This window comes from Poecilia reticulata, chromosome 5 (genome assembly GCF_904066995.2).
Source record: "Poecilia reticulata chromosome 5, P_reticulata-male-v2, whole genome shotgun sequence".
NCBI classification, from domain to species: domain Eukaryota; kingdom Metazoa; phylum Chordata; class Actinopteri; order Cyprinodontiformes; family Poeciliidae; genus Poecilia; species Poecilia reticulata.
Genome location: NC_088834.1, coordinates 28,076,541 through 28,103,246, shown reverse-complemented (window position 1 = coordinate 28,103,246; position 26,706 = coordinate 28,076,541). Strand labels below are relative to the sequence as shown.

The 26,706-nt window shown below is 38.7% G+C and overlaps 1 protein-coding gene across 6 annotated transcripts; it reads left to right on the top strand.

Annotated features, from left to right (window-relative positions):
- The first annotated feature begins 658 nt into the window (after nucleotides 1–658).
- mitfa (melanocyte inducing transcription factor a) lies at nucleotides 659–24,278 on the top strand. Of its 6 annotated transcripts, none has more exons than XM_081607407.1 (10): nucleotides 659–723; nucleotides 6,170–6,370; nucleotides 18,219–18,419; nucleotides 18,500–18,595; nucleotides 19,170–19,278; nucleotides 19,724–19,807; nucleotides 19,999–20,055; nucleotides 20,188–20,263; nucleotides 22,071–22,218; nucleotides 22,846–24,278. In XM_081607407.1, the coding sequence occupies exons 3-10, from the start codon at nucleotides 18,342–18,344 to the stop codon at nucleotides 23,254–23,256; spliced, it is 1,059 nt and encodes a 352-aa protein (XP_081463533.1). In that variant the 5' UTR covers nucleotides 659–723; nucleotides 6,170–6,370; nucleotides 18,219–18,341; the 3' UTR covers nucleotides 23,257–24,278. The 6 variants fall into 6 exon arrangements, with proteins under 6 accessions (XP_081463533.1, XP_017160097.1, XP_008408694.1 ...); XM_017304608.2 differs by having other exon boundaries at nucleotides 665–723; nucleotides 6,170–6,356; XM_008410472.3 differs by having other exon boundaries at nucleotides 700–723; nucleotides 6,181–6,370.
- Nucleotides 24,279–26,706: the final 2,428 nt, after the last annotated feature.

The following is a 26,706-nucleotide window of genomic DNA, read 5'->3' as shown; positions in this document are numbered from 1 at the left end:
AGCATGTGTCATTATTAGTTGGAGATCATTAAAAATACTTAACTAACAAAACCACTACTTAAAGTGATTAGCACATGAAAATGAAAGAAGAAATGGTAGCAAATGGAAACACAAATCTCTAAATCTTTATTGAAATTTCATGAAATAAATTTCAAAATAAACCACTCACTGTAAACTACACTTTGGGCCATTTTTGTAGGTGAATATTGTATGTGCTGTTTTTATTATTTTTTGCAAGACCTCGGGGTCTTTTTCAGATCGTCAAACAAGCAAACAACAAATTCCTTTGTTTAAAAAACAAGAAAAATATTTCTATTTTGTTCTTGGAACTGTTGACACGTTTCCAAAAATAGCTTCTGGAGATTTTAATGGTAAAGAAGACACCGGGGGACATCCTGAAAAAAAAAAAAAAAACACCCAGAAACTGTTATGCAGCCGCATGTTTACTTACCAGCAATAATGCACATGATAATGGTTGTTGCAAAACCACAAAACGGCTATTCCTCCTTCCCTAAAGCTGTAGGTTTGACTGAAACCACAGAATATCTCGACAAAAAGTCATAACTTCTGAGGTTCATTATTGTGTCATCAGCAAATGAGGCATCATTGTGTCAGACCAGGAAGTTCCTAAATCTCAGAGTTCTTTAAAAAGGACCTAATTCCTCAAAGTGGAGCAATATGGAGATCGGCAACTTTGGATTACGGCCGACGAAAATGTAAAGGGTAAGGATGACATGTTTTTTTCTTTGTCAACAAAATTATAAATACTGCCAACCAACAGCTTTATATAAATCAGTGACTGAAGAAATGTTTCATGCTTGACCTTTTGACATTTTTACGTTGTCAGAATGGTCAATACAGAAGTTATATGAGCAGCTAATGCATGGCAATCATGTTGTAGCCTCTGTTAAATCATGACAGCGTGACATTGGTTCTCCGTGGTCTCTGCGAGCTCAAAAGGCCCTTCTTCTGAGACAATTGGGTATAATTTTCCATTTTTAACCGAAGTCAGTGGAACAAATTTAGCTGTAGACATAAACTATCTGAAATGCTGCATCTGCGTGTGGGTGCTTCACACTAATGTTAACTGACAGCATGATTTCTTTGTTTTTGGTCAAAAAAAGTGACTTGTTTGAAATAAACATTACATAAATGCGAAATTTTCTGAAAGCAAGTGCTGGAATCCAGATTAACCAGGAATAATCTGTTTTGCAGGTCAAAAGAGGTGCTTACTTCCAAAAAACAAAATCTACCATCCACAACATGAAGTTAAGAAAAAGTAACTGCGACTGTTGTAAACATAAGAAGTGAGAGAGTGGTTCCCCTTTATAAGCCATATCTAAATTGCCATCTTTTTAAAAATAATTTTTATCTTTTTGCTTCTGAAATTAATCCAGATTTTTTCAAACACTTGGAATAAAAACATCATTCCATCTTTGCACATAAACACCCAATTATAGAAGGAAATAAGATAACATAGATAATACTACCCTGTCATGGTGAGTTTTGACTGTTTTTGATTGGATGCTAGCAGATTTACATAAATAAACATACGGGGCCTGAATTAAAGATTCATTACTTTGTGTTTTTACTTCACAAGTTTAACATTTATGTTGTGTTTATCTTGGAAGTGAAATCTCGGATGAATGACGTCACAGCGGAGCTCAGCATGTTCAAAAACCTGCGGGACTTGCTAGCCACGACTCTCAACGCTGCATTTTCCTCCATTTTCTGCATTCAGACACATAAAAGAACTGGTTCAGAAATCGAGGCTGTCGAGCACTTTGTGTGCCACTTTGCAAACTGCTGATAGTTATCTTACGCTATGTTTTGTGTGTGGCAGCCATATTGGATGCTAAAGACAGAGCTGCTACCTTTCCCAGAGTTTAAAAGGCCTTCTTGCAGTATTTCCAGCTGAGAACTCAGAAAATTAGAGCTCAGACAGAAGACATCAATAATCTCTGAGAAGAAACAAGAACACATCACTTACATTTGCCAGGGCAGTTTTGTTCTACCAAAACAAAACGACAAGATAGAATCCTAATTGTTGATTGACTTTATTAAATCAAGATTGCATGTGGTATCTAGTATCAAATGTTGGACATCCTTTTTTTTTAAAGGGTCAAACACAACGGTAGATAATGACTTCTCATCAGTTCTCTTCCTCTCTTTTCCAACTCCAGCTGATGTTTAGAAACTACCCAAGGCTGAAGTCCTACAATCTCGTCTTGATGTACGTCAGTGTGACCTGTCTATTATGTGTTAGTGGTATAGGATAATGTTCATAATACACCAGTTTGTCCCAGTTCAAGTGAAGTTTTTCCAATTTCCATCCAACAAGCAAGTCCCAAAGGCCATGTCTCATTGACGTATCACTCCCTCACATAAATCAGAACTCTGATAACTTCACTCAGTGGCTCAGAGATGTTGACTTCATGCCATCTTGCTCAACACTTTAACATTTTAAAGGTCTTTTGTAATGTCAGAAAGTGTGGAAGAGCATAGTCAGTGTACTGTTTGTGATTGTCATCAAAAATAAGATTCAGATGACTGAGTTGTTGCTTTCTCTGTAAAATCCTGCGACTGTCAAAGCGCTGCAGAAGAACGTCTGTGTTTGAGCTTATGGATAAAATCTTGGTACTTAAAAAATCAGGAACTCTCTGACTTTCCTCAAGTTGCAGTGGTTTTGCTGAAACTGTTAACCAACCCAGCTGGGATTTCCAGATGTCTCTCAGATGGTTAGTGGCAAAAAAGGCAAATATTTCATCCATTTAGAGGAAATATTGGAAATATTGCGTACTCCCACACAAGATCTTTAACACATTACGGTAATTTGACCTACAGTGAGTAATGGCAAAGTCATGCTTGGTAATTCAAGGTTTGGCTTTTTATTGGAGTCAAATATTTTCAGATTTGAGTGAACGACTGGAGATTTTCTAAAAAAAAAAAAAAAAAAGCAATGAAAACATAAATCTGTATTTTATTACTATACAGTAGTATTTTATAGTTTTTTTTGTAGACAAAAAACCTGATAATTACATAGCCCTTGATGACAACATGTCATTTTTTGTCTTTAATTTTGTAGCTTGGAGCTACAAAACTTAAGCATGTTGATGAAAGATAAAGCAGTAAAATCAGAACATTTTGCTTCTGAAAAGTCAGTAAAATGTATTCTCAGTTTATAAAGTGCAATAAACTGAGAATAAATTGATGCTGACGAGCTTAAAGACGGTCAGGACAGTTTTTATCTATGAGTTAAACATGGGAAAACTCAAAAACTTATCTTTTGTGTAAAAATAATACTCATAACCAGTGGAGCCTAAGAGGTAAAATAACAGAGTCTAACCTAAAGAGGGTAACTTTGGCCTTGTGTAAAAGAGTTTGGAGTTGTGGAGTTTACTGGCTGAACTCGAAATGAAGCTTTTCTGGTTTCATGGAGAGAAACAGAACTGGGCCCAAGTAAGAAAAACAGTCATGGCCAGAACAACAGGATAAGCCATTCAGGGACCTCAGTGAATTGCACTTTTGTCCCAGCCTGAGAATACAAGGAGCATAAGTAGGTTACATGGATATGTGGCCATAAGCAAGAGCTGGAATATTGTTCAGATTTAGAAGAAACTGGGTTGTTCTCTGAAACCTAATACACAATCCCAAAAAAAATAAAACATAATAATAATAACCTTCCCAGTTTGGAAGCTGTGACATTGACGTTGTTGAAGTGCAAGCAGTAGACTGGCTCAGACTTGACATGCCTGCCTAATTAGTGCGATTATCACACAGCTGCACAGGTTGAGAGGATTTGAAGTGGTTTTATCAAAAGAATCATATTCACAGGGAATGACTTGTACTGACAGCGTGTGCACTCCCAGATCTATTTCAGCTTGGGATGTGCAGCTGTTTGTGTGAATATACAGAGGTGAACTCAACAAGAACGTTTTTTTGTTGTTGTTGTTTTTGTTCCACGGTGTTATTACACATGAGTAAATGCATAAAGTCATCCGATACATTTTAAAGGGCCACAAGCCACACACTTTAACAAAAAGTGGCACATGCAGGGTTCCTATTTTTTAAGTCAAAATTTCATACTTTTCTTTATTAATCAGTCAAGTTTATTTGTGTGGCGCATTTCAGCAACAAGGCAGTTCAAAGTGCTTTACATGATGAAAGCACAAAATAAAAAGTCTTTAAAACATCAGACAGTAACAAACGTTACATTTAGTCGAGTGCCTTCATCAAAATCATCAATGCACATCAACTATGTTGGTCAATGTTCCAGTGATTGTGGGTGGAAACATATTCATATTTCCAGAAACGGTCCAAGAGCGCTTCTTGGACCATTTTAAAAGTTTGAATACCAAAGGTCATGGATGGATGAATGGATATGGGGAATGACATAGGGAATAAGTCTGACAGTACTTTACTCAGCTCTGGAAAATACATAAAATTTGACACTTTTCTAGAATCTTCCAGACTGTGTTGGAACTCACAGAAGCTGTTATCCTCTGAGTTGGCAGAGGAGTGCACAGGTTTAGATCCAGCCAATAATACCAAACTCTTTTGACTATCGGTTTTAGGATAATTAGCTAGCAATGGTATTTGGTGACATAATCCCTAAGCTAAAGATTTGGCTTTCAATTTCACTGAAATGGAGGCAAGGCGAGGCAGGACTGGGTGTATAACACCATTCATACGCATGGTGATTCAATAAGACATTTTAAAAACCTGAATCAAAAGAACGGCTTGTGACCAGGCATCTGCAGAGCTGAATAAGGGAATTTAGGTGTGTTGGAGAAAGGATGCATCTAATGGCTACAGTTTAGTTTAGATATTGACAAGATTTTAAATTCTTTAACCTCTTAGAGAACATTTCCAGAACCAGCTGGACTCTCGTTGAGCATGCAGAGTTAAACCCAAATGCCTAACGAGGCGTCGTACTAGTGCAATAAGAAGAGCGACGTCTCATGCATGTTACAGTGACATTTTTCTGCCCCTGATCAATGGATAGTGTTGTGCCATTGACCTATAGACCTACAACTAATGGGAATGGTGCGGTACAGGCCATGGAAATGGACAAACCAGCGTACTGACCCCACGCCAAACTGCTGAGTGGAAACCAGGCCTCGAAGTTTAGTTGAGTTCTAATATCTGGCCTTCTATTTTTTGGACCAAAAACAATAACTCCATATTTGTTTTGTTTTTTTAATTAAGACACTGGAAATTCTGACCCACCCATGCATATTTTAGCACATCCTCACTCAGTGACCATAGGGAACTACGGTCAGATTGCTGACGCAGAAATATAAACTTGCATGTCATCAGCATAGATATTATATTGTAGTGTCTCTCCCAGTAATTTGATCTAGGAGGATCATGTTTGCATCAAATAAAAATGGGACACGAGAAAGGTGCCTTGAGGAACCTCACATACAAATTTGATTGTACAGATTTATAATTACCTACTGACCTAAAGTAGTTCCCATCTGCCAAATAATATCTGAACCAGTTTAGCGAACTACAAGACAATCCCATTCACTTTTCCACTTTTTCAGTCAGGATATTATGATCAGCGGTTTCCGATGTAGGACTGGAGTCCAGTGAACCCAAAACAAACTTTTCTGATGTGTCTCTGTGAAGAAGGAAGCAAATCAACAGCTTTACCAATGCAGAGTCAGTGCTGTTGTGTGATTGAAAACTGCAAAGCATTGAAGTTTAGAGTTTTTTTCTTTTAAGAAAAACAATTAAATATGGTAAATAAGGTAACATTGGAGGTTAAATATAACCTTGTTAATATCAGTGAGGTATTTTCAGGGCCTGTAGCAAAAAACAAACAACAACAAAATGAGACACATGAAAATTTATTAACAGCGTCATAATTCGATGAAATACTGTTGATGATATTTTCCCGCTACTTAAATTCCACAAGCTAATCCCAAATGCCTCCCAAATCCCTGAAATAGTTGATGCATGTTTCGCTTTCCTGCCCAGAACAATTACATATTCTTAGCAAAAGAATTTCTGCTTCATTCAATCATCACATTGTACTCCACACCACAATGCCTCACGTTGCTCCCGGACTCAGGATGGCTCAGAAAAATGGCCGCAGCTGCTTTCGCCTGGCGTGTTTAACTCCTCCTTCTGCTTGTGTCCTTGGGTGGACTGGGGTCTTCAGCGCTCCCTCAGACCTGCATGGCCTCTACCAGCACCGCCAAAGACCTCCCACCTCCGAGACGCCGGGGGTCCAGGTCAGACAGAGGCTGACGCTGGGCCAAGAGAGCGGGGAACGCTACGCTTCCCCAACACTGTCCCACTCACACCTGCGCCCCGTGGGAAGCCCGAGGCCCATGGAAGTCCTGAAGGTAGGCCTGTTCGTGTAAGTAGTTCCTCAACCACGTCTCATAAAAAGGCTTTCTCATCTTAAATTTCGTTAATTTGCTCTGATGAAGGTATAAGTCCTCAGAAATTTCTGTTCCAGCTTTTTGAGAGTGGGCTATGTTCAATCCATAGGGGGGATTATCTCCTGAGAGAATTCTTGTTTCCAGACATTTTGGCATGCAAACCACCTAATCCTATTTGCTCCACTACACTGACAAATTTCCAATCTGCTGTAACCACCCTGTGAGAATACCCACTCGATTCTAATCACAAATCCTAGCAAAGCAAATGACGTTCTATACTTCTTGATATCAACTTGTTGCATATTAAGGTTTAAAATTTACTTGGCCGGAGTTTTATGTCCGTGTGAGTGAAATTCCAGCTGTCAGACACGTTTCCTTGTAGTCGATCGTGCTGAGTTTTCTTTGATTTTCTGCACAATCGAGTCAAAGAAAAAAACTATCATCATCATTTTCGCCGATTATCACGGATACGCGTTTGATCGCTTTAGGCTGGATACGATCTGCTCGTGGGTGACGGAGACATTTAAGTTGTTGACTCGTCTGGAGAACAGGTTGCTATTTATCTTCAGCTCTGCGGTCGCTAATAGCCGCGCAACTCAATCTGCAGCTCCGTACCCCCTTCAACTTCAGCATGAAAATCTAATCCCGCTGCAGTGGTTTTTGGCACGTGGCTTTCCGTTTTCACATGGCTCTCCAACTGTGTGTGTTGTGGAAAGTTGCTTTGAACAAACTATATCTTAAATGTATTCATTACTAAAGATATTAACTTATTGTAGCTTGTTATATGAAAGCATTGCGTAGATTAGTGTATGACAGATGAAGGTTTCTAGTGAAACTCAGGGGGTGGAAAGTAACTAGTTACATTGACTCGATTACTGTAATTATGGACGGGTGTCTGTAATTTGTCATTTTTTAAAGTTGTTTACAAAACCTGAACTTTTACTTTAGATTGAGTTTGTTTTGAGTAAAGTATTTTACTCAGTTCCATTTGAAATCATATTCATTAATGAGTAAAAATTTAAATAAAATGTAAAAAAGTGACCAGAAAATAAACGACATCCAGTATTCTACTGGTTTAGTGTTAAGATTCTGAAACTTTCATAAAAAGTAGCTAGCTCTTACTTAAAGTAAAATTTTTGTGAGATACTTTTTACTTTTATTTTAATAATATTTTACACTGGTAACTATGGTTGCAGTATCTAAGTAAACTTTAATCAAAGTAACTCTACTTTTTGTATTCTTTCCACCTCATTTTTTTCCATAATTTAAAATGTCTTGTTGCACTGGGAGAACTTATCTATCAATATTAATGAATTATTGACTTCAACAACCTCCTATATCTTGCTGAAAAGTTACTTGTAAGTTAGTTTTGACTTATGTCAAGTGTACTATAAACTAAACCAAAACTACTTGGTCAGATTTTGCTTTTGCTGTATGACATTCTAACTTAATATAATATTCGTCGATCTAAGCCCTTCCATTGTAGCTCTTGATGTATTTCCAAGGTTCTTACTGGTGAAAAACAAATGTCCCCCCTTGTTTTTGGTCTTTTGCAGCCACTAATAGGTTTTCTTTAAGGATTGCTTAAAGAACAAAGAAGCCCAAATGAACTGGTAAGAAAATATCTAATCTGATATTGATAAACAAGAAAATAATCAAAAAAATATTAACACGGATGAAAACCAAAACTCAAACACTTAAGGGTTGTGACAGCCTGAGGGTGTCATAAACAGCTTGTACCTGCAACTTTCACTTCATTTTTTGAAATGAAGTGGATACACTGCAAAAAATCTTACCAAGTATTTTTGGTTTAGTTTCTGGTGCAAATGTCTGAATAACGTTGAAATGAGACAAAACTAACTTATAAGTAACTTTTAAGGAGTTTGTTTGAAGTCAATAATTCCTTAATGGTTTTTTGTTTTTGTTTTTTTTAAGTACTTGTTCCACTGGCAGATTATTTCATTTATAAAAATAAATTTTCCCATGATATAGGTACATTAAGTGAAAAAAATCTGCCAACACTTTAACACTATTGAGGAATTATTGACTTAGAAGAAGCTCCTATATGTTGCACAAAAGTTACTAGTAAGGTATTTTTGTCTTATTTTCAGTGTGCTGAAAATGACAAAAAAAAAAAATTATATTTTTTTTACAGTGTGCTAAATTCTGGGGTGCTTGGGAATCGCTGACGTACGTTTGAAAACAAAGTAAATTGCATTGAGATTAGCCTAAAAGTTATTGTGGTTTTAAATCTAAGATAACGTTTTGTTTGCACTAACAGTGTGTTTCTCTTGTCCGTGTTCTGTGTCAGTGAATCTTTAATTCATTGTTCTTCATAGTGCTGTGTGTAGCTCAGTCAGTGAAGTGACTCATTCGGTGAACAAACAGGTGGCCCAAGTTTAGGGACGAGAGCAAAACATCTACAGCGTGGCTACAGGGCGTTCCTCTGTGACAGAATGACTGAAATAGGTGCTTTCAGTTGTTGGGGGGACTTTATCTGAAAAGTTAATTAGAGGGCCACCACATGGCTGAGGTGCATGTGTGTTTTTAAAAAAAAATTATTATTATTTTATTATATGTAGATGTGCGCCAAATTCTGCAGCACATCTACATGCTGAGGTTGTCAAAGTCAAGCTAGCATAACTGACCTACTCCCCTTTCCCATACTATTTTTTATTATATAAAACTTTTTTCTGACTTGTTAGACCTTATCTAGATCTTGAACTACATTTGAGATTTAGCGTTTTATGCTACCAACGTGATAACTAAAGCCAATGGCAGTCATTGTCTGAGAGCAGCTTTTTGCCCACACCACATTGCAGCGCATCTAAAGTTTATACCGTCAGACAAGTCTAATATTTTTCCCCCTCAGTACTTCCACTGTTAGGGTCAGATTCTATCAAAAAATGTTTTTATGTTTTGCTTTTAAATGTAATTCTCCATGCTCTCAATGCATTTGTATAAATCAAGAAAACGAATTTTGGGGTTACTTAAGTTCTAAAATACGCTGCTATCACATTGAAGATAACTGTTGTTGATTTTGTGTGGAAACATCCGACATTCATCATTCAGGCTTCACGCCCTTGTTTATGAGTTTACAGGGTCCACGGCAGTGAGAAGAGTCTTTGTGTATCTGGGAGCTCCAGCGTTTCCCTCTGAGTAGTTTTGAGTGTCTGTGCTTCTCAAGATGGTATCAGTGCTGCTAGAGACGACTGTTGTTGTCGAGCTTCACCCCTTATCCGACTCAGGCAGGTCGGAAAAAGGTGAAATTAAAACAAAGATTCAGGACAAGTTGTGTGACTTTCTCTCATCTCCACAATATCAAAAATGTTAAATACAGGCTTGAACATGGACAGATGCGAACACCCTTACTGTTCTCAGTAAGCTGCTCTTCAACCAACACGTTTTGTAGCCATCAGCAACTTACTGGTTGGACCTTTTTGGCTACAACTCTGGAGGCTACAACTCTAAACTTTAATAAAATGGGTCAGTTTTCCAGCATCGACCTATTTTTTTTAAGAGTAGTCGACAAATTTTCACAAAGACTAATGTGCAGGAAATGGGAAATTCATTCCAGATTCTTTATGTGTGAATGCTTTATTTATTCCAAACCTAGTTTTGATGTGTTTTAACCTCTTGCCTGTTGAATTTAGGGCAAGTTTGTGGCATGCGTTCGTAACGGTGTGTTCGTAACGGAATCGCAGCGAGCTCCTCTCGTCCTCCTCTCGTCCTCCTCTCGTTCTCTTCTCGTTCTCCTCTCGTCCTCCTCTCGTTCTCCTGCTGATGGCCAGATGGGTAGCAGGTGTGTTCCGGCACACCTGTCACTGCAGCTCCAAAGCAAAAAACAAAAACCCACCGCACAATCACAGCAACTCAGATTCCCCACCTCATATTTTGTTTCGACTTCACTCTGCAGAAAACTTTTAAATATAATTTCACGGCCTTAAAAAAAGCCCAGACTTTCAAATTTATCTGATTTCATTCCACGTGCAACTGTTTGTGGTTCGCAGTGACCTTTGCTTCAAACTCCAGGCGCATTGAGTCAAATAATGCCGCGTCTTTGTGCTCTTTGATATTCCGGGCAGGCATAAACTGGAGCAACAGTCGAGCTAAGAGAGAGCCTTTTGTCGACGAAAACCCGGAGTGCACCTAGAGCTGTGTTCTCCATTTTGAATCGCTGGAAGATGCTTCAAGATAACGTTTTCAAAGAAACGGGACATGTCTCTGCATGTTTCCAGAACATTCCTTTTCTTGTTGTTTTTTTATTCCGACTGCGTTAAACACAGCCGGCATCTGACCGCTGCTCCTATTGCTACGGAAACGTGCAGACGGCCATTTTGTTTGAACTTTTTCGCTCAATGTTTTTACAGCTTTAATGAGACTCTGCTGCTAAATTAAGTGCTACTGTCCGCAGCTTAAGCAAGTGCATGTTCCAGATCGCGCAGTGGAAGGACAATGTGTCTAGTTCTTGGAAGAGGATGTTACGTTCTTGCTGCTGTTACCCAAAAGGCTTCGGGGTGTTTAGCAAAGACATCTCTTTGTCCAGAGCGCCTCCTTGTCATGAAGCGGTCTGCCTCGGCCGTAACGGCAGACAGTTGGGGAAATGTAACTGAGGGAATGAGGAATAAAACTAGGAAGCAAAAAGCCTCCAGGCATTAGTGGAACTCGGCACATGCTGCGAAGCAAATAAAAAGAAAAAAATCTCATTCTTGTAATCAGTTTGTTGCCTCCCCCCCCCCCCCCCCCCCTCCCACACACACACACACACACACACACACTCTTTGGAGTCAGTGTGTTTAATGATGTGGAAAATAAACATTTGCTCTTCAGTCACATGTTTTATATGGATTTTCAAACTTCCATTTGCAAAGCAGAGGAAGCTACGCTGGAGCAGTTCACGGTCCGCACTGTTCATAATTTCCCCCGATGTCGATTTTTTCCGGCCACTAACTGTGAAAAATGGACACATTGTGTTCTGCAAATTTTAATTTTGAATGCGCTTCTGTTTTGAGACGTGTCAGAGGAGTTTTGTAAACGTAGCGAGAGGGGGGGATAAGACAAAAAAACCCCTAAAAAAAACATTTCCCATGTTTCTCCATGAAGAGCTCATTTTCACGTTTTTGGGACTGTCTGATAGCGGTGATGTCATGTGGAACCTGAACGGGAGAAGCGAATTATTCTGTCGTAGATGTGACAAAAAAATAATTATATATTAAACATACAAAAAAAAGTTGCTGCATTATCACACATCTATCCAGTAGAGTTTTTATATCTCTGTTCTTGAGGTCATGCTGGTGACTATCGAAGGTCAAAACGTTGAGTTTGTTGAGTTTTTCTGCGGATGGCTGTAGAACCACAGGGAGAAAACAGAGGACTTTTTTCTGTCTTATGCAACACTGTCACGACAGTGAAAGTTGAGTTAATATTTCTCAAAAATTCTGAGAAAACATTTAGCATTTTCCTGCTACTTTCTAGCTATTCTCCACGTTGTTCAATTACATAAAATCCCAATAATACATAAAACCCTTTTGATTGTAAAATCACTAAATCTAGAAACGTTCCACAGGTCTGACTGATCTGTAGGACTCTGTATGTAGTAGACAAGCAGTCTGGCTGTGGAAGCGATTTTCACTCTGACCAAGGTCTTTTCATTGTGAGAAAAATTGCCGCAGGGTATATAGTTAATATTTTTGTCTCTTTTTTTCACTTTTTCTGGTATGAATTCCTGGTAAAAGAACAGTCTTTGAGTCTATCCACAGACTTGAACAATTTGACCTTTATTTAGTTAATTACTCCACTATTTGATCATCGAAGAATACAAGATCGCATGTAAGAAGAGATGTAAAAACAGAAAATACTGTGGTTACAGTTTGGAAATCACACATGGACCGTGGATTTGGGCGTTTAGATTCCAATAAAACTGGATCAAAGCAGGAAAATGTAAAAAAGCTGGACTGAGGAAGAGAAAAAGGGAAAAAAATGACAATGTATTTCCTTCAAAAGCCAAACTCTTGTCTGTTTTACAATAATATTTGTTAATTATGTGTAGTATTGTTCATTAGAAAATTTTGGCAGAAAGAAAGAAAAACTCTTAATTAATGTTCATTGAGTTCCTTTTTTGTGCTATGTTGAAAAGTATTTGGCTGAAGGCTACATTTTCAGACATCATTTTCAGACAGAGCTCCCTTTCAGTTCTATCTGTCAATACATTTGGGTTTAGCATTAGCCCAAAGCTAACCCTGAGCATTAGCCATGACCCTAACCTTAAAGTGGAACTGTTGGGCAAAATGCAGTTTTTAGAAACTCTAGTCAAAGATGTATGGTGATACCAGTGAGTTTCTGTTCACAGTCATTTTCACATTGGGGTGTATTATGCAGGATTCATATTTTACACAATTTTGTACATTTGGGTTTCTACTGCTTCTAAAAGCAGCTAAAGAGCTTAAAAGAACCTCCCAGAAATTTTTGGGCGAGAAGTCTTTTGGCGTCGAAAATAAGCCGTTTCCAAAAACTTCTGGAATATAACATCACAAATCAGCAGGCACTGCCTATTACCTAGCAACCCAGGTGGTTATGTTCTTCTTGTTGGTTGTTCAGGAGGCTACACTTCTGCTTTTCAAAGATTTACGGTTGTATAATTGTTAAAACTGTTTGCAGCCATTTTCACACACAAGTGTAAATGTTGAGTTGGGGGGTTTGGTGGGCGTGGCCAGCAGCATCTTATTTAGATTTAAAGTAACAGGACGCCCTAAAACTGCTCATTCTGAAAGGAGCTCAAAAGAGTCAGAACTAAGCATATTAAAATCTCATTATCAAAGAATGATTTTGTGCAAAAAATTTAATGAGCATGTTGTGTAGCCCATATACATATCCTAACATGTCCAAGGAAGCCCTAAAACAGATAATTAAAGCAGTTTTGCTCCATGTCCATCCAGTCATTGTCTACTCTAGCTTATTCTTGCAGACTGATAGGGAGCTGGTGTTTCCAGCAGCCATTGGGCAAGAGACAATGTACACTTAAAGTTAGCTTGCCGGGTAAAAACCAACCCCTTGTCTGGACCTTCGTCTAACAGGCAGACTACAATTCCAAAATAACTCAGAAACTCAACATTATCGTTCACAACTCCTCCTTCTTTTAGCTGATTGGCCCGGATGAAAAGTATCCTGCTAAGTCAGACTCAATCATGAATATCTTTTTAGGTGTTTTCTTATGAAACCACTCAAAGGTACTTTTTTTTCTGCTTGTATCACCATATGAACCACATTAGAAATTGTCAAACACTAAAATCGCAACATATATGGAAAAATATACGCTGGCTACAATTATTTAAAACACTAATTTGAGAATTGTGAACCTTTGCCGTTTGTTTAAACATGAAATCATGAGTTGGTCGTATCGTTACGCCAATATTTAGAACAATTTGGAGATGTGAAGTTTTGTACTATGAAAATAAAACAAGCGTCCACGATGGATCAGTTTGTCATTTCTGTTTGCTCTCTGGCTTACGGCTAATAATAATAATCCGGAGCTGTAAGTATCTCAATGTGTTGTGCAACAGGTCTTATGCTTTTAGTTACAGACTCCTTGAAACAGCCATCTAAAGTCTTTTTTTTCCTTTTGGGTGGTAATCCTCCACCAGGAGACGTGACTAAAAACAGCTCCATCATATTTAATAGCTTTTGCCCCAAAATCTTCCTGACTTATCAGGTTTTAACCGGTTTGTCTTTAAACTAGCCACTGACCACCACAAACCAGTATTCATCACCAGCTTACTGTGACCAACCCATCATTGGTGGGATTCAGAACAGTTTGAAAAGCTCCCCCATTGTAGTATTTTAACATTTTAGCAAACAGTCAGTGCTAAATGTCTTCTTTTGATGAAATGCCCCGAAGAGTGGCCGGTTGCCAGGGGAATCGGAAAAGCTGGAGTGCGTAGAGGAGCCGATGTGAATGGATCCGTTTCATTTCAGGGGTCAAAGAGTGACGACTATCTCTCGAAATGTTGTTGGTCCTAAAGGCACAAGTCTAGAACACAGACCCATGTGCTTTCCCTGAGAAGGTAATAAACCCGTCTCACAAAGAGCCTATGAATAAAAGCAAGAAGCCGGGCTCGCTCAAGGGTTCGATGCAATGCAGCTCTTGTTAATAGTTCCCTTTAAACCCAAAGGTTTGGCTGAAGGAAAAGGGCAGACTGCGAAGTGGAAACAAAGAAACACTCTACTATGAGTTTACAAAGAATGCTTTTTTAGATTTTTTATCATATCGAGCTGTGTTCAGCCAGCGGCCACTTTCCCCCCCCACCCGCTGTATTTGTGTTCACCTCTGCAATTAGAGAGTTTCCAACCGTACACAAACAGGAAGAAAACTTTCTGTTCTCAGCGTGTCACACAAGATCTGCGGCGCCCATTTGCATCATTAACTGGATAATTAGTAACACTTAGTGACACGTGAGGACACTGTTTCTAAATGCCTTGACTAAATGCGATAAACTTCAAAATGCTGGACTTTTTTTTTTTTTTTTTTCCACAATCATGAATAAAGAAGCATAAAACAATCTCTCGGTACACAATGTCCATTCTGTTTGATTCAACCACTGTATTTCTGGGCAGATTCATATCAGTTTTAACAAATGGATTAGAACCAAATTAACTGGCAGCTGAAGTGTACAGAAATGAAAACCATTTGGTAACACTTCATTTGATGGGGTGTGATAAAACTGACATGACACTGTCATAAACAATACCTGTTGTAAACATGAAGGAGTCTTTATGAATGTTTATGACTGATGTCAATAAGTCTCATTGGGTAAATAATGACACTTTTAATGCAAAGTTGCAGGAAAACTCACATAAAAAGTCCACTAAAACTGTCAACTTTGCAATTAAAGTGTCATTATTTCCCCAATAGCACTTAATGACAGCAGTCCTAAACATTCATAAAGACTCCTTCATGTTCATGACAGCGTCATGTCAGTCTTTTGCAAACCCCTTCAAATAAAGGATGACCAAACATTTTAATAACATCCAATATGCCCAAGGATGGATTACTTACAAAGGTTTGTTTAAAAATAACAGCAATATTGTGTCACCAATGTTTTTTAAATTATTATTTTGAAGTCAAAATTTAACAGATGAAAATAACAAAAAATAAACATTGAAACTTTTAACCAGAACTGTAGAAACTGATCAGTTCCAAATCAAAGTGTTATTCTTTCCAAGTTTGTTTAACAAAAGAAACAAAACAAACAAAAAAAATCTTTATTCTAGAACAGATATGAAATTGGTCTCCTTTTGGACTTTTCTGGTTCAGCTGTTCATCAAACCAACGTGTTTAAGATGATCAGACAAAGACAAGTTTTCAAATCATGATTTCATTTATTAAAGCAAGAAGAATAAAATAAAAAAAATAAAAAAAAAACTATCCAAACCAAACTGGCCCTGAAGCCTATTGACTGGGTCTACCGTCCTCTGTTGCACTTAAATGTAACAACAGGATTTAACGTTGAAGCCCACAGGAAAACGTCTGCTTGGTTTCGTGTGGGGATTTTTGTGCGCGACAGAGACGAAAAAGAAAGGAGAAGCAAAAGGGAGAAAGGCGGGGAAAGGTTTAAAAGGAAAGAAGAGAGAAATAGAGAGAAAGAGAGAAAACAAGTCAACAAGCTTTCCATTTTAGTTTTAGAAAATAAATAAAATCAACAATTTCTAATAGAAACAAACAGACATTTTGAATTTCTAGCGAACAACTCAAAAAATTCTTCAAGATGAAAATCGTTGGTATGGTAATAAACTTTTTCTGTCACTTCTTGAATGTCTCTTCCAGCCTTTAAAAGACTTATTCACAGGCTAGGCTGTTTTTTTTGTTGCTTTTTTTGTTGTTTTTTTTGCCTCCGTTAAGATAACTTCACACTGCTTCAGTTATTTTAAAATAAAGTCTTCAGGGGAGAAAATTCATCATTAATAGTGACCCATTGTGTGTGTTTCAGCCTTTTCCTCCACTGGGGAAATGTTTTGGATCACTCTGGCACTGAGAAATTAATTTCTCTACCTAACACTGAACTGGATGATAGAATCATGTCTCAAGATAATTTTCCGTAAGTTGTGGCTTTGCGACCATGTCTCCATTTTTCTCTCCCCACAGCTGAGACGTTTTAGTACAGGAATGAATCTCTGAGGTTTGCTGCTGAATGCTTGTCCGAGTGATGAAAAGCATTTAGCATGATGGAAGATTTACACCTGCATCTGTCCTCTTTGTATAATTGACTGGTTAACATGTCTTTTTGGTGTTTGTTGGAGCTGAAAGCTGATCTGTTTCTGACTATTATTTAATGTTTTGTACCTTTAAACACTGGAGCAGAGAGTATATAAAGTCAAAGTTAACAATGTGACTGGTCTATTTAGGTATCAGAAGTGAAAAGAAGCTGTTTACTTTCAAGGTCGTTACCTTGAAAGTAAAGTTTTTTGTTTTTTTATGTAAGGCGGCCATATTGGATTTTCAGAGCTTTTTAGCTCTCACTTTTATTCTGGGACTCAAGAGCTTTATGTTCATTTACAAACTTCAAACTGGGATAAATGGATAAAGAAAACTTTTCTTTTTCCTGATTGTTTTTGTAACGTAAAGCATCAAACTAAAAAATATAAAAAATCCAAATCTGGTTGGACTCTTGCTTTTGAAAGGCTGTAATTTGGGAAACGTTCCTGGTGACACCCATGAATGTGAATGACAAGCTAACGGAGCTTCATCCACTTCACTTTGCATCTGGACCAGTTGGTAGCTCCACATGTTTAACCTCTAAAAGTCCAAAAAAATAAAAGCAAACAGGCTTTCTTTTTTTCTGTAAACGCTGAATACATTTCAGCTTTTATCAGGGTTGTTTGTCGGGAGAACAGTGGTGTCAATTGTGTTTCTGGCACTCAGAACAAACGATGTTTTATACCAAATGAGCAGAACTAAAGATTAAATGTTAGTTGGCCTTAAGCAAACTTTAGTTTGCAGACCACAGGCCAATCGACAGAAAGGCTTCTTTGTGTGCTGGAGACCGTGACGTCAAAAGACCTCTATAAAGACATAAATTCAAAGTTTAATCCGGAACAACGCCGAGGTGGGAGGACGAGTCTTGATGTCTTCCTCTTGTTTCTTGACGTGCATAGCTAATGAGGCTTCTTCCCACGATAAATAAAGCTGCGCCAATGTCGGCGGCCGTCAGATTTGGGCCGGCCAGAGCCTGACAGACGTTCAGCGTGACGGGATTAAAACCTTTTTCTGTTCTCACTGTTCTAATTTACGATCACAAAATGCTGGAGATGCTTGAATACAGCCACTATCAGGTGAGATAGTCTTCTAGTTCTGCATTTTTTTTATGACTAATTACATTTTTAAGCTACCTGGAGATATTTTAAGATATAAAAAAATTTAAAATAAAAACAAATCAACGTGATTTGTAGCATTTAATGCTAACGGAAGTTTACATTAAAGCATAATGGGGAAGCATTTTGTGGTCATGTGATTTCACCTAAAGGCTGAGCTGTGATTTTGCTGCCTTTCCACTTAAGGTTATGAAAATAGAATTAACATATAGAGTTCTGATTATCTTTAAGGGTAATAAAACATGATATGTTGTCTGAAACGTGGTCAGGAGTTTCCTTTCAATGGATCTAAAAACTAAAACTGGAATGACTGGGAATTTTAAAGCTGGAAACTTCTATTGAAACCTCTATAAATCCTTTCACATTCATAAGATTTGATTAATAAATTGTCTTAATCTGGACAAAAGCTGGAGCATCAAGTAGAAAAATGTTCTGATTTGGGGGGGTTTTCTCTCACAGGTGCAGTCCCACCTGGAAAGTCCGAACAAGTACCACATCCAGCCGGCTCAGAGGCAGCAGGTGAGGCAGTACCTGTCCTCCAGTCTGGGCGGGAAAGCCGGCAGCCAGCCGCCTGAGCACAGCATGCCGCCCGGGGCCGCCGGCAGCGCCCCCAACAGTCCCATGGCCCTGCTCACCCTGGGCACCAACTGCGAAAAAGAAGTAGGAGCGTTTCACGGGTCGTATCAGACACCCTGATGCAACGCGGGAGGTTTTTACCAAGGTTGTTCTCTCTCACACAGATGGACGACGTCATCGACGACATCATCAGCCTGGAGTCGAGTTACAACGAGGACGTCCTGGGAATGATGGACCCCGCTCTGCAAATCAACAACCAGGTTCTCTGCACCTTGTTTTGCCTTATTGGTTGTTTTTGTTTTGTTTTTTACGACTGCATATTGATAGAATACATTTCATTTCTGCCAAATCACTCAGACAATGTTTTAGAAGAAACCTGGAAATTTTTATGAGTTTTAAAATGAGTTTTAAAAGTCACAAATTTCCTTTTTTTTTTTCTTTTTTTTTTTTGTAAAATTCAAGTCAAACATTTTTCACTTTTGAAGTTCAGAAATTTTGTAAGTTTTTCTAGAAATGTTCAGAGTTTGAAAAGTCTCATATTTTCCAAATTTTCCATTTTTAGGAAATATTCTGACTTTCAAAACTCAAAAATCTGCTAGAAAATCAGGAATTTTGTGATGGATTAATTCATTTTCCATTTTTCACATTCTTAGTCTAAAATCTTCCACTTTTGAAACTCAAAATCTTCCATTTTTTGTTTGTTGAACATTTCTGAGATTTTTTTGGATGCAAATTTTCTTTTTGTTTTCTGTCTCCAATGGCTCTAAAACGCCTCCTTACTTCTTTTTTTATTTCTTCCTTGAACAAAACACTGACTCCTGTTTCCCCATCCAGCTGCCAGTGTCTGGTAGTTTGATGGACGTGTACAACAACCCAGGGCTTCCCCTGCCGGGCATCGCCGTCGGCAACGCATGCGCACCCAACATCAAAAGGGAATTCACAGGTAAATAAATGAGGATCCAGATACAAATTGTATTCATACCGCGCTTTAAACAGACTTTGAAAGAAATAAATGCTACTGCAAATACTCCTGATTGTTTTCTCTCACCATGGGAAGAACAGTTAGAAATGAGCCATGAAGCCAACTCCAGTCCTCAAGGGCTACCATCCTGCAACTTTTAGATTCACCTCTGCTCCAAAATGTCTGAATTTCCTCACCAGCATTCATTCCTCTCTGCAATAGGCTGGAAATGAGCAGTTTATTTGATCCAGGTGTGTTTGAGCAGAGACACATCTAAAAGTTGCAGGACGGTAGCCCTCGAGGACTGGAGTTGGTGACCCCTGCACTATATGAAAATGTTTCTGGACAGGCTCGTGTGAGTATTGTGTGCAATTTGGAAGTGCACAAGATACTATTAAGTCAGTGCTTTGCCAAATAATCACTCCAGCTCCCGGCATGAAGCAAGTTCTGGACAAGTCTGGATCCTGTGGCCAGTTTGAAAGCTATCAGAGGTCAGACGGCTTTCCAGTAGGTAAGAAGGAAACGCTTTGCCGTCGGACAATGTGTTCTGTGTACGACTAAACCAAAAAAATGTTGCATTTACAAAAAAAAAAAAAAACGCAGATAAACGTGAAGCTAAATTGGTGCTACTTTTACAAGTGTTTCAAAGTGAGCGAGCGAACGAACCCAGTTCAAACCGTTTGTTCTCCTGTTGCTCCACAGAGGCTGAAGTTCGCGCTCTGGCTAAAGAGAGACAAAAGAAGGACAATCACAACCTGAGTGAGTCGGTCATAATAAAGTGAAAATGAGATTTCTGTGTGTTTATGTTTTTATTCATGTTGTACAGAAAGGAAATATAGTGGAAGAAAACACTGATTCCTCTTTCTGCTCCTCCGTTGGGATGATTTCTAGTCGAGCGAAGACGGAGGTTCAACATCAACGATCGCATCAAAGAGCTGGGAACCTTAATACCCAAGTCGAATGACCCGTAAGTATCAAACTGCAGCATTTATTCTGTTCACTTTTGTTGAACTGGTGATTTTATGTGACAGACCACATTTTAAAAAAGCAAACAAAAAAAAACAAGCTTTTAACAAATCAAAACCTGAAAAGTGTGGCATGCACTTTCCCTCTGATGCCCTCTAGTAAAATCCATTGCAACCAGTTCCAGTGGGAATGATCTTGTTGCTTGTCAACGAGAAAAGAAAATGTGAAAAAGTTTTAAACAGCAAAAAAAAACATGAGTTTGGTCAAAAAGCTTGTTAATTAGCAGCTGGTTTTCACAAAAGCAGCAAATAGGTGGGAGGAGCTGCTGTGACCAAAACTGAACTTCCTGTTTTCTGTCTGTCCTGGAGGGTCAGAGGCTGAAAACATGCAGCCAGCGCTGCAGTGGGACGGTTTGGCTTAAGGGATGTTCATGTTTTGGAGTGAAATTCTGTCAAATTTCAGACCTAAACCCATTTGATCTGTTGGAAAACTCTTCAAATTCCTCTGTGCTGACACTTCTCATGCGGTTTGAGGTTTTTAGAAAGAAGAAAGGGCAAAAAAATAAATAGTCTGTTGATAAGTGAACTCTAGAACAGGTGTGGGCAATCCTGGTCCTCGAGGGCCGGTGTCCTGCAACTCTTAGATGTCTCCCTGGTCCAACACACTTGAATCTAACAGCTGAATCACCTCCTAAGTGCAGTCAATTTCTCCAGAGTCCTGCCAACGACCTCATTATTTGACTCAGGTGTGTTGAAGTTGAGACACATCTAAAAGTTGCAGGAGACCGGCCCTCTAGGCCTGGAGTTGCCCACCCCTGCTCTAGAAAGAGACGCAGCTGTCATGGCAACCAAAGGAAGTTTAAGGTCGACTGTGGAGCTGAAAACACATGAAGGCCACACTTTTCAGATTGCTATTGTTTCTCTTTCTTTGTGTTTTTTTATTTTTTTGTTTGTAAAAAAAAAACAACTTTTTTTTAATCCCATGTAAATTTTTACCTACTCATCAAAATTCTGTAATATTCCGTGTTGAGCTGTCAGGTAAAATTCATGTGAAAAACAGTTACAGTTTGTGGTTGTACTTAAAAATGGCAACAAAATAAATAATTAAATAAAAAAATTAAAAAAGAGAAAAAACTCCAAAGACAATGTATAAATATTTTTGTTACTACAAATTATTAGGTTTAAAAAAACATTTTGAATTATAGAATATTTTATACATGGAAAATATATAAAATAGTAATGTAATACGAATGTATTTTTAGGGACCTTTTTTGGATGGAATAAATTTCGTTTTTTTATTGTACATGCAAGCCACACATTTTAGATCAACATTTATCTTTTTATTTATTATTTTACTTAATATTATTTTCCCTGCTACTATTTTGTGTCGTGTTTTGCTTGTGAAATAGAGTTAAACTTTGTTGCTGTACTGTTAGTGAGACACTGGATTATTACAAATAACTGAGATGAAATTTTAAAAATTAGTTTTATTAAGAACTTTTTTAACCGGAGTAAATTATTTATTTCTCATTTTGACAGATTATTAAGTGGTTGAATTTTTAAGGTTATTTCTTTCTGAGAATGAAAACATATTTTTTTGACAAACCTGTTTTAGAAACGTAGCATCACCTCAGTGGAAGCGTCTCTTCTTCTGAACACGCGTGCCTTGACATTTATCTGCTCCACAGCGCTCTGCCTCTTCCATGTGTTCTCTTAAAAGTGTATGACTTATTGACCCAGATGATCCGTGAAGAATCCCGCGTTGTTCTGGTCAGCTGGCCCTCACTGCAGATCTTTGTGTTCCCCCAGAGACATGCGCTGGAATAAGGGCACCATTCTGAAGGCCTCCGTGGATTACATCAGGAAGCTGCAGCGGGAGCAGGAGAGGGCCAAGGAGCTGGACTGCAGGCAGAGGAAGCTGGAGCACGCCAACCGCCACCTGATGCTGAGGATACAGGTGGGCAGCAGCTGCGTCCGCAACAAGCTGACCACAACTTTACGCTCCATCGAGGGCAGAAAAAGAAAAAAACAACCATTTTGAAAAACTATCATTTTGTGCATAAAAGATCATGAACCCACTTAAAACCTCCTGGTTGTTCCATCAAATATTGATTTCTGAACTCGTCCAGAGTTCAAACATTAATTTTGTTGTTTCTAAATGAATATGAACTCGTTTCCTTTGCATTATTTGAGGTCTGAAGGCAGTGCGTCTTTTCTGTTATTTTGACCATTTCTCATTTTCTACTAATAAATATTCAACTTTTGCTTGGAATTTCAGAGACATGCTATCAGTAGTTCATAGAATAAAAGAACAATGTTCATTTTACTCAAACATTTACCTATAAAATGTAAAATCAGAAAAACTGATAATTTGAAGTGGTCTCTTAATATTTTTTTTAAATAATATGATACACTTAAATACCACTCTGCAGTTCAAAGTCCATTTTTTAGCTCAACTCAGTATGCTAATTTAAAAAAAAACAAACATTAAAGGATAAAATTTAAAAAAAACTTTTTTTGTCATGTTGTTTGTTGATCTGGTATTTCATGCAGGCGATTAACTCTCTGCTTCGTGTTCGTCCAGGAGCTGGAGATCCAGGCCCGGGCTCACGGCCTGACCGTCGTGCCGTCCCCGTCGCTCTGCACATCCGAGCTGATGGCGCGGGCCATCAAGCAGGAGCCCGTCCTCGGGGACTGTCCGTCCGAGCTCTACCAGCACAACTGCACCCCGGACATGTCCCCTCCGACCACGCTGGACCTCAACAACGGCACCATCACCTTCGACCACATGCCCGCCGACGCCGGTGACTCGGCCCACTACGGGAGCTCCAGGACGTGTAAAATGAAGGAGCTGGTCAGGGACAACAGCCTGGGACCGGTTTCCCCCAGCGACCCGCTGCTGTCCTCCATGTCGCCTGACGTTTCAAACCCCGTCAGCGGCCGCCACAGCTCCAGCTCCAGCTCCAGCATGGAGGAGAAAGACCATGGATGTTAGCCCCACGCCACGACCAGCGGCTGAGCGGGCGAAGGAACTCAGAGATCGTTTTCTTTTCTAAGGAGATTTTTTAAAGAAAAAAAAAAAGTTTTTCAATTATTGCTGTTTAATTATTACTTTGAGCCAAGACTCTTTAGATCTTCTCTCTCTGTTTTTTCATGAACTTTTCAGAAATACTTGACAAACACCTGACATATGTTGCACCCTTAAAAAGAACTTAAAAGAAACTCAAATTAGCTTTTGTGCAACTTTATTAAACAAAATCCACGGTTCGAGCATACAGCGTGTGTAATTTTCTCTTTTTTTCCGTAATAATCACAGGTCATGAACTTTCAACTCCCATCATGCATTGCGACATTCTTAAAGGGGTATCATGACAAAATAGTTTGAACACATATTGAGCCATAAACCAATTGAATTGTTCTAACTAAATACTAAATCAAATAAATGCTTGCCCAATGTGTTCAATTAAACAATATCACGTTCGTAACATGTTTTCAGGGCTCTACACCCTCCCCTACTAAAATAATGAAATGTTTTCCAAACATTTTACACTTTAAAACTTAAAGAATGTATCCTTACTACTAGCTTCCAACATTGAACTCATCCAGGTACCATTTAGTTACACGTTGCTCTTCAAAAACAATAACCAATACGACACATCAAATGACTACAAATGCATGTATACAGCATAAGTACTTTTACTTATATTCCTGTTTCAGTGTATTAACTTAAATAATCAGTACATTGGTAGGCCTCCCAAGTCCATTGAGTCACATATGGCTAAATCTACCATTTCACCTTATTAAATGTATCCACATTAAACATGCTTTGAATGTAGTACGACCTCTTACAGACTACTTTTGTGTTATCTTATAAAACACTCACTTCCTTCTGTAAATGCATCAATAACTTACAAGTGTGGTTTTAGTCACTAGAAATACATTTCTGCAAAATGACTCTTACTTGTAACTGAATATTTTGTACCAAATGGATAATAAAACATTTTCAATTAACCGTAACTATAACTGGAACTACATATGGTTCAAAATACTATTCCTATTTCTTCCAAGATATGAAACTAGGTTTCCCTAACTCATCATATGTAAAGATGGATTTTGGTTGACGTGTTCTTGAGGAATGTCGCTCCTGTCCTGCCTCCTTATCACCTTCTGAAGAAGAGTTGATGTCTTCCACAGTCATTTCAAGTTCAAGTGCTTGATCTTTAGGATCCATGTCCGGATTCTGACTTGTGTCTTGGTTCTGCATGTCTTCTTCCTCACGTCTCTTGTCCACTTGATTACTGACGCCAGCAGAATCATTCTCATCCTGAAACTGGTTTTGCCTTCATACAAGTCTCCTAGTTTGTGTTTCTTCTGCAAGTTGACTTGATCTGGACTGAAAGACTGGGGCATGTGGATTGAGGCTGGTAGTCTGGCTTTGATGGGCAATCCACACAGAATACTCATCCTCACTACGGCTGTCAGAGTCCTCATGAACTTGGTTCAAACAGAACTTGGCGTGTTTGTCTGTTTACTTGTCTCTTTTGGTTGTGTTTTTCTTTTGGTTCTTTAGTGTCTTGTCCATCAATAAGACAAGGACAGGGTAGTAAGACATTCCTATGAAGGATTCTTTCCCTCCCTTCACCATCCAATGGTGTCACCACATAAACTGGACTGTCATGCCCTCTTCTTTCTTTTATAACATGCGTTTTGTTTTCCCAGTAAGGACCTGGAACTTCTTTCCAAGTCCTCCTCTTTCAGATAGGTTTTGGACAAGAACATGGTCTCCAGGTTGAAGTTCTGAACTCCAGACTTTTCTGTTGTAGTACTTTTGTCCTCTTTTACTTGCTTTTCTCACGTTTTCTTGTGCAATGCTGTAAGCTTCCAGCATTGACCTTTGCAATTTGTCTGCATAGTCTTGATGAGACTGTGACTGCTTTTGCTCTTTTGGAAACAATAGGTCATTAGGTAGGATTGGTTCTTTTCAAAATAACAGGAAAAAAAGGTGAAAAGCCAGTTGATTCATGCACTGTTGAGTTGCATGCATGTACTACTTTGTTCAAATAGTCTTTCCAGTTAGGTTTCTGTGTCTCTTCCAGTGTTCTGAGCATGGTTAATAAAGTTCTGTTAAAACGTTCAGCTGGGTTAGACTGGGGATGGTAAGGTGTTGTCCTTGAATGTTGTATCAAACTGCAACTCTGCAACTTTCTGAACAACTCATTCTCGAATTCCCTTCCCTGATCGTGATGAATTCGAGCGGGGTATCCGAATCGCAGAATAAAGTCGTCAAAGATTTGGGTTGCAGCTGTCTTTCCAGACTTGTTAGATGTTGCATAAGCCTGCGCAAACTTAGTAAAATTATCTACTATTATAAGAATATACTCTACTCCACCTTTACTTCTCTCTAGATGCAGATAATCAATCGAGATTAGTTCAAAAGGTGCATTTTTGGCCAAAAGAACCTCTCTCTAGCCAATGAGATCATTCTGTCCGCTCCTAAATGACCCATTGCTTCATGGAGTTGCTCATAAATCAATGTCTTGAGCTTAGCAGGACCTATAAGTGGATTTCTAGTTTTTGTCTTTCGTCGTAAAACTCCATCTTTTTCCAGGTAAAGATGAGGCCATTCTCTCAGAAGTCGTTTTACTTCAGTTGGCTCTTTCACTTTATCCCTGTATTTAAGTCTCTCATTTTTCTGCTTTAATCTGATTACTCGTTGTCACTTGATCTTCTTGTTGAGCAATTTGAATGTCCTTCACTGCTATTGGCTCAACTGGAGTTGTACATGGAACAGTTAGTTGTGACAGTACATCTACACTGCATGTAACAGCTGAAATCCAGTCAGTATCACCACTGTGATCGGCTCTGAGTCCTTGCTATAGTGCTGTTATGTCATCAGCTTTACATTCCTCTGTACATGCTGGCATTATTTTGTCCATTTCTGCAGGTTTGCAAGATAGAAAATCAGCATCTCGGTTGACTTTACCAGGCCTGTACTTCAGAGTAAAACGGAAATCAGCTAATTCTGAGACCCGGCGATGTCCTACCGCATTCAGTTTAGCACTTCTCATCACATATGTCAAGGGATTGTTATCACTGTACACTGTAAAGTGTGGGGCATGGAAGAGGTAATCTCAAAATTGGCCCACTTCAGAGCTAAAAATTCAAGCTTCCCTGAGTGAAGTTTGTAGTTTTTCTCAGTTGGAGTGAGTGTACCTGAACCATAACCTATTACTCTTAATGCTCCCTCCTGCCTTTGATACAGGACAGCCCCAAGACCTTCCTCTGAGGCGTCCACCTGTAACACAAATGGTTTTCCAAGGTCTGGGTAGGCCATTATTGGTGAATCTGATAAAGCATCTACAAGCCAGGTCTATTATGGTGTGAATATCATACCATAATACCATAATAGACCTGATTTGGTTTTGTACAAAGAGTCGAAGCAAAT

Excerpts from the sequence above, each read along its gene's own strand:
- mitfa (XM_008410470.3), top strand. The coding sequence starts at position 5,961 with ATGCATGTTTCGCTTTCCTGCCCAGAACAATTACATATTCTTAGCAAA. Across the intron at positions 20,264-22,070 it reads ATACCCAAGTCGAATGACCC|AGACATGCGCTGGAATAAGG; the intron begins GTAAGTATCAAA and ends GTGTTCCCCCAG. Across the intron at positions 22,219-22,845 it reads ACCTGATGCTGAGGATACAG|GAGCTGGAGATCCAGGCCCG; the intron begins GTGGGCAGCAGC and ends GTGTTCGTCCAG.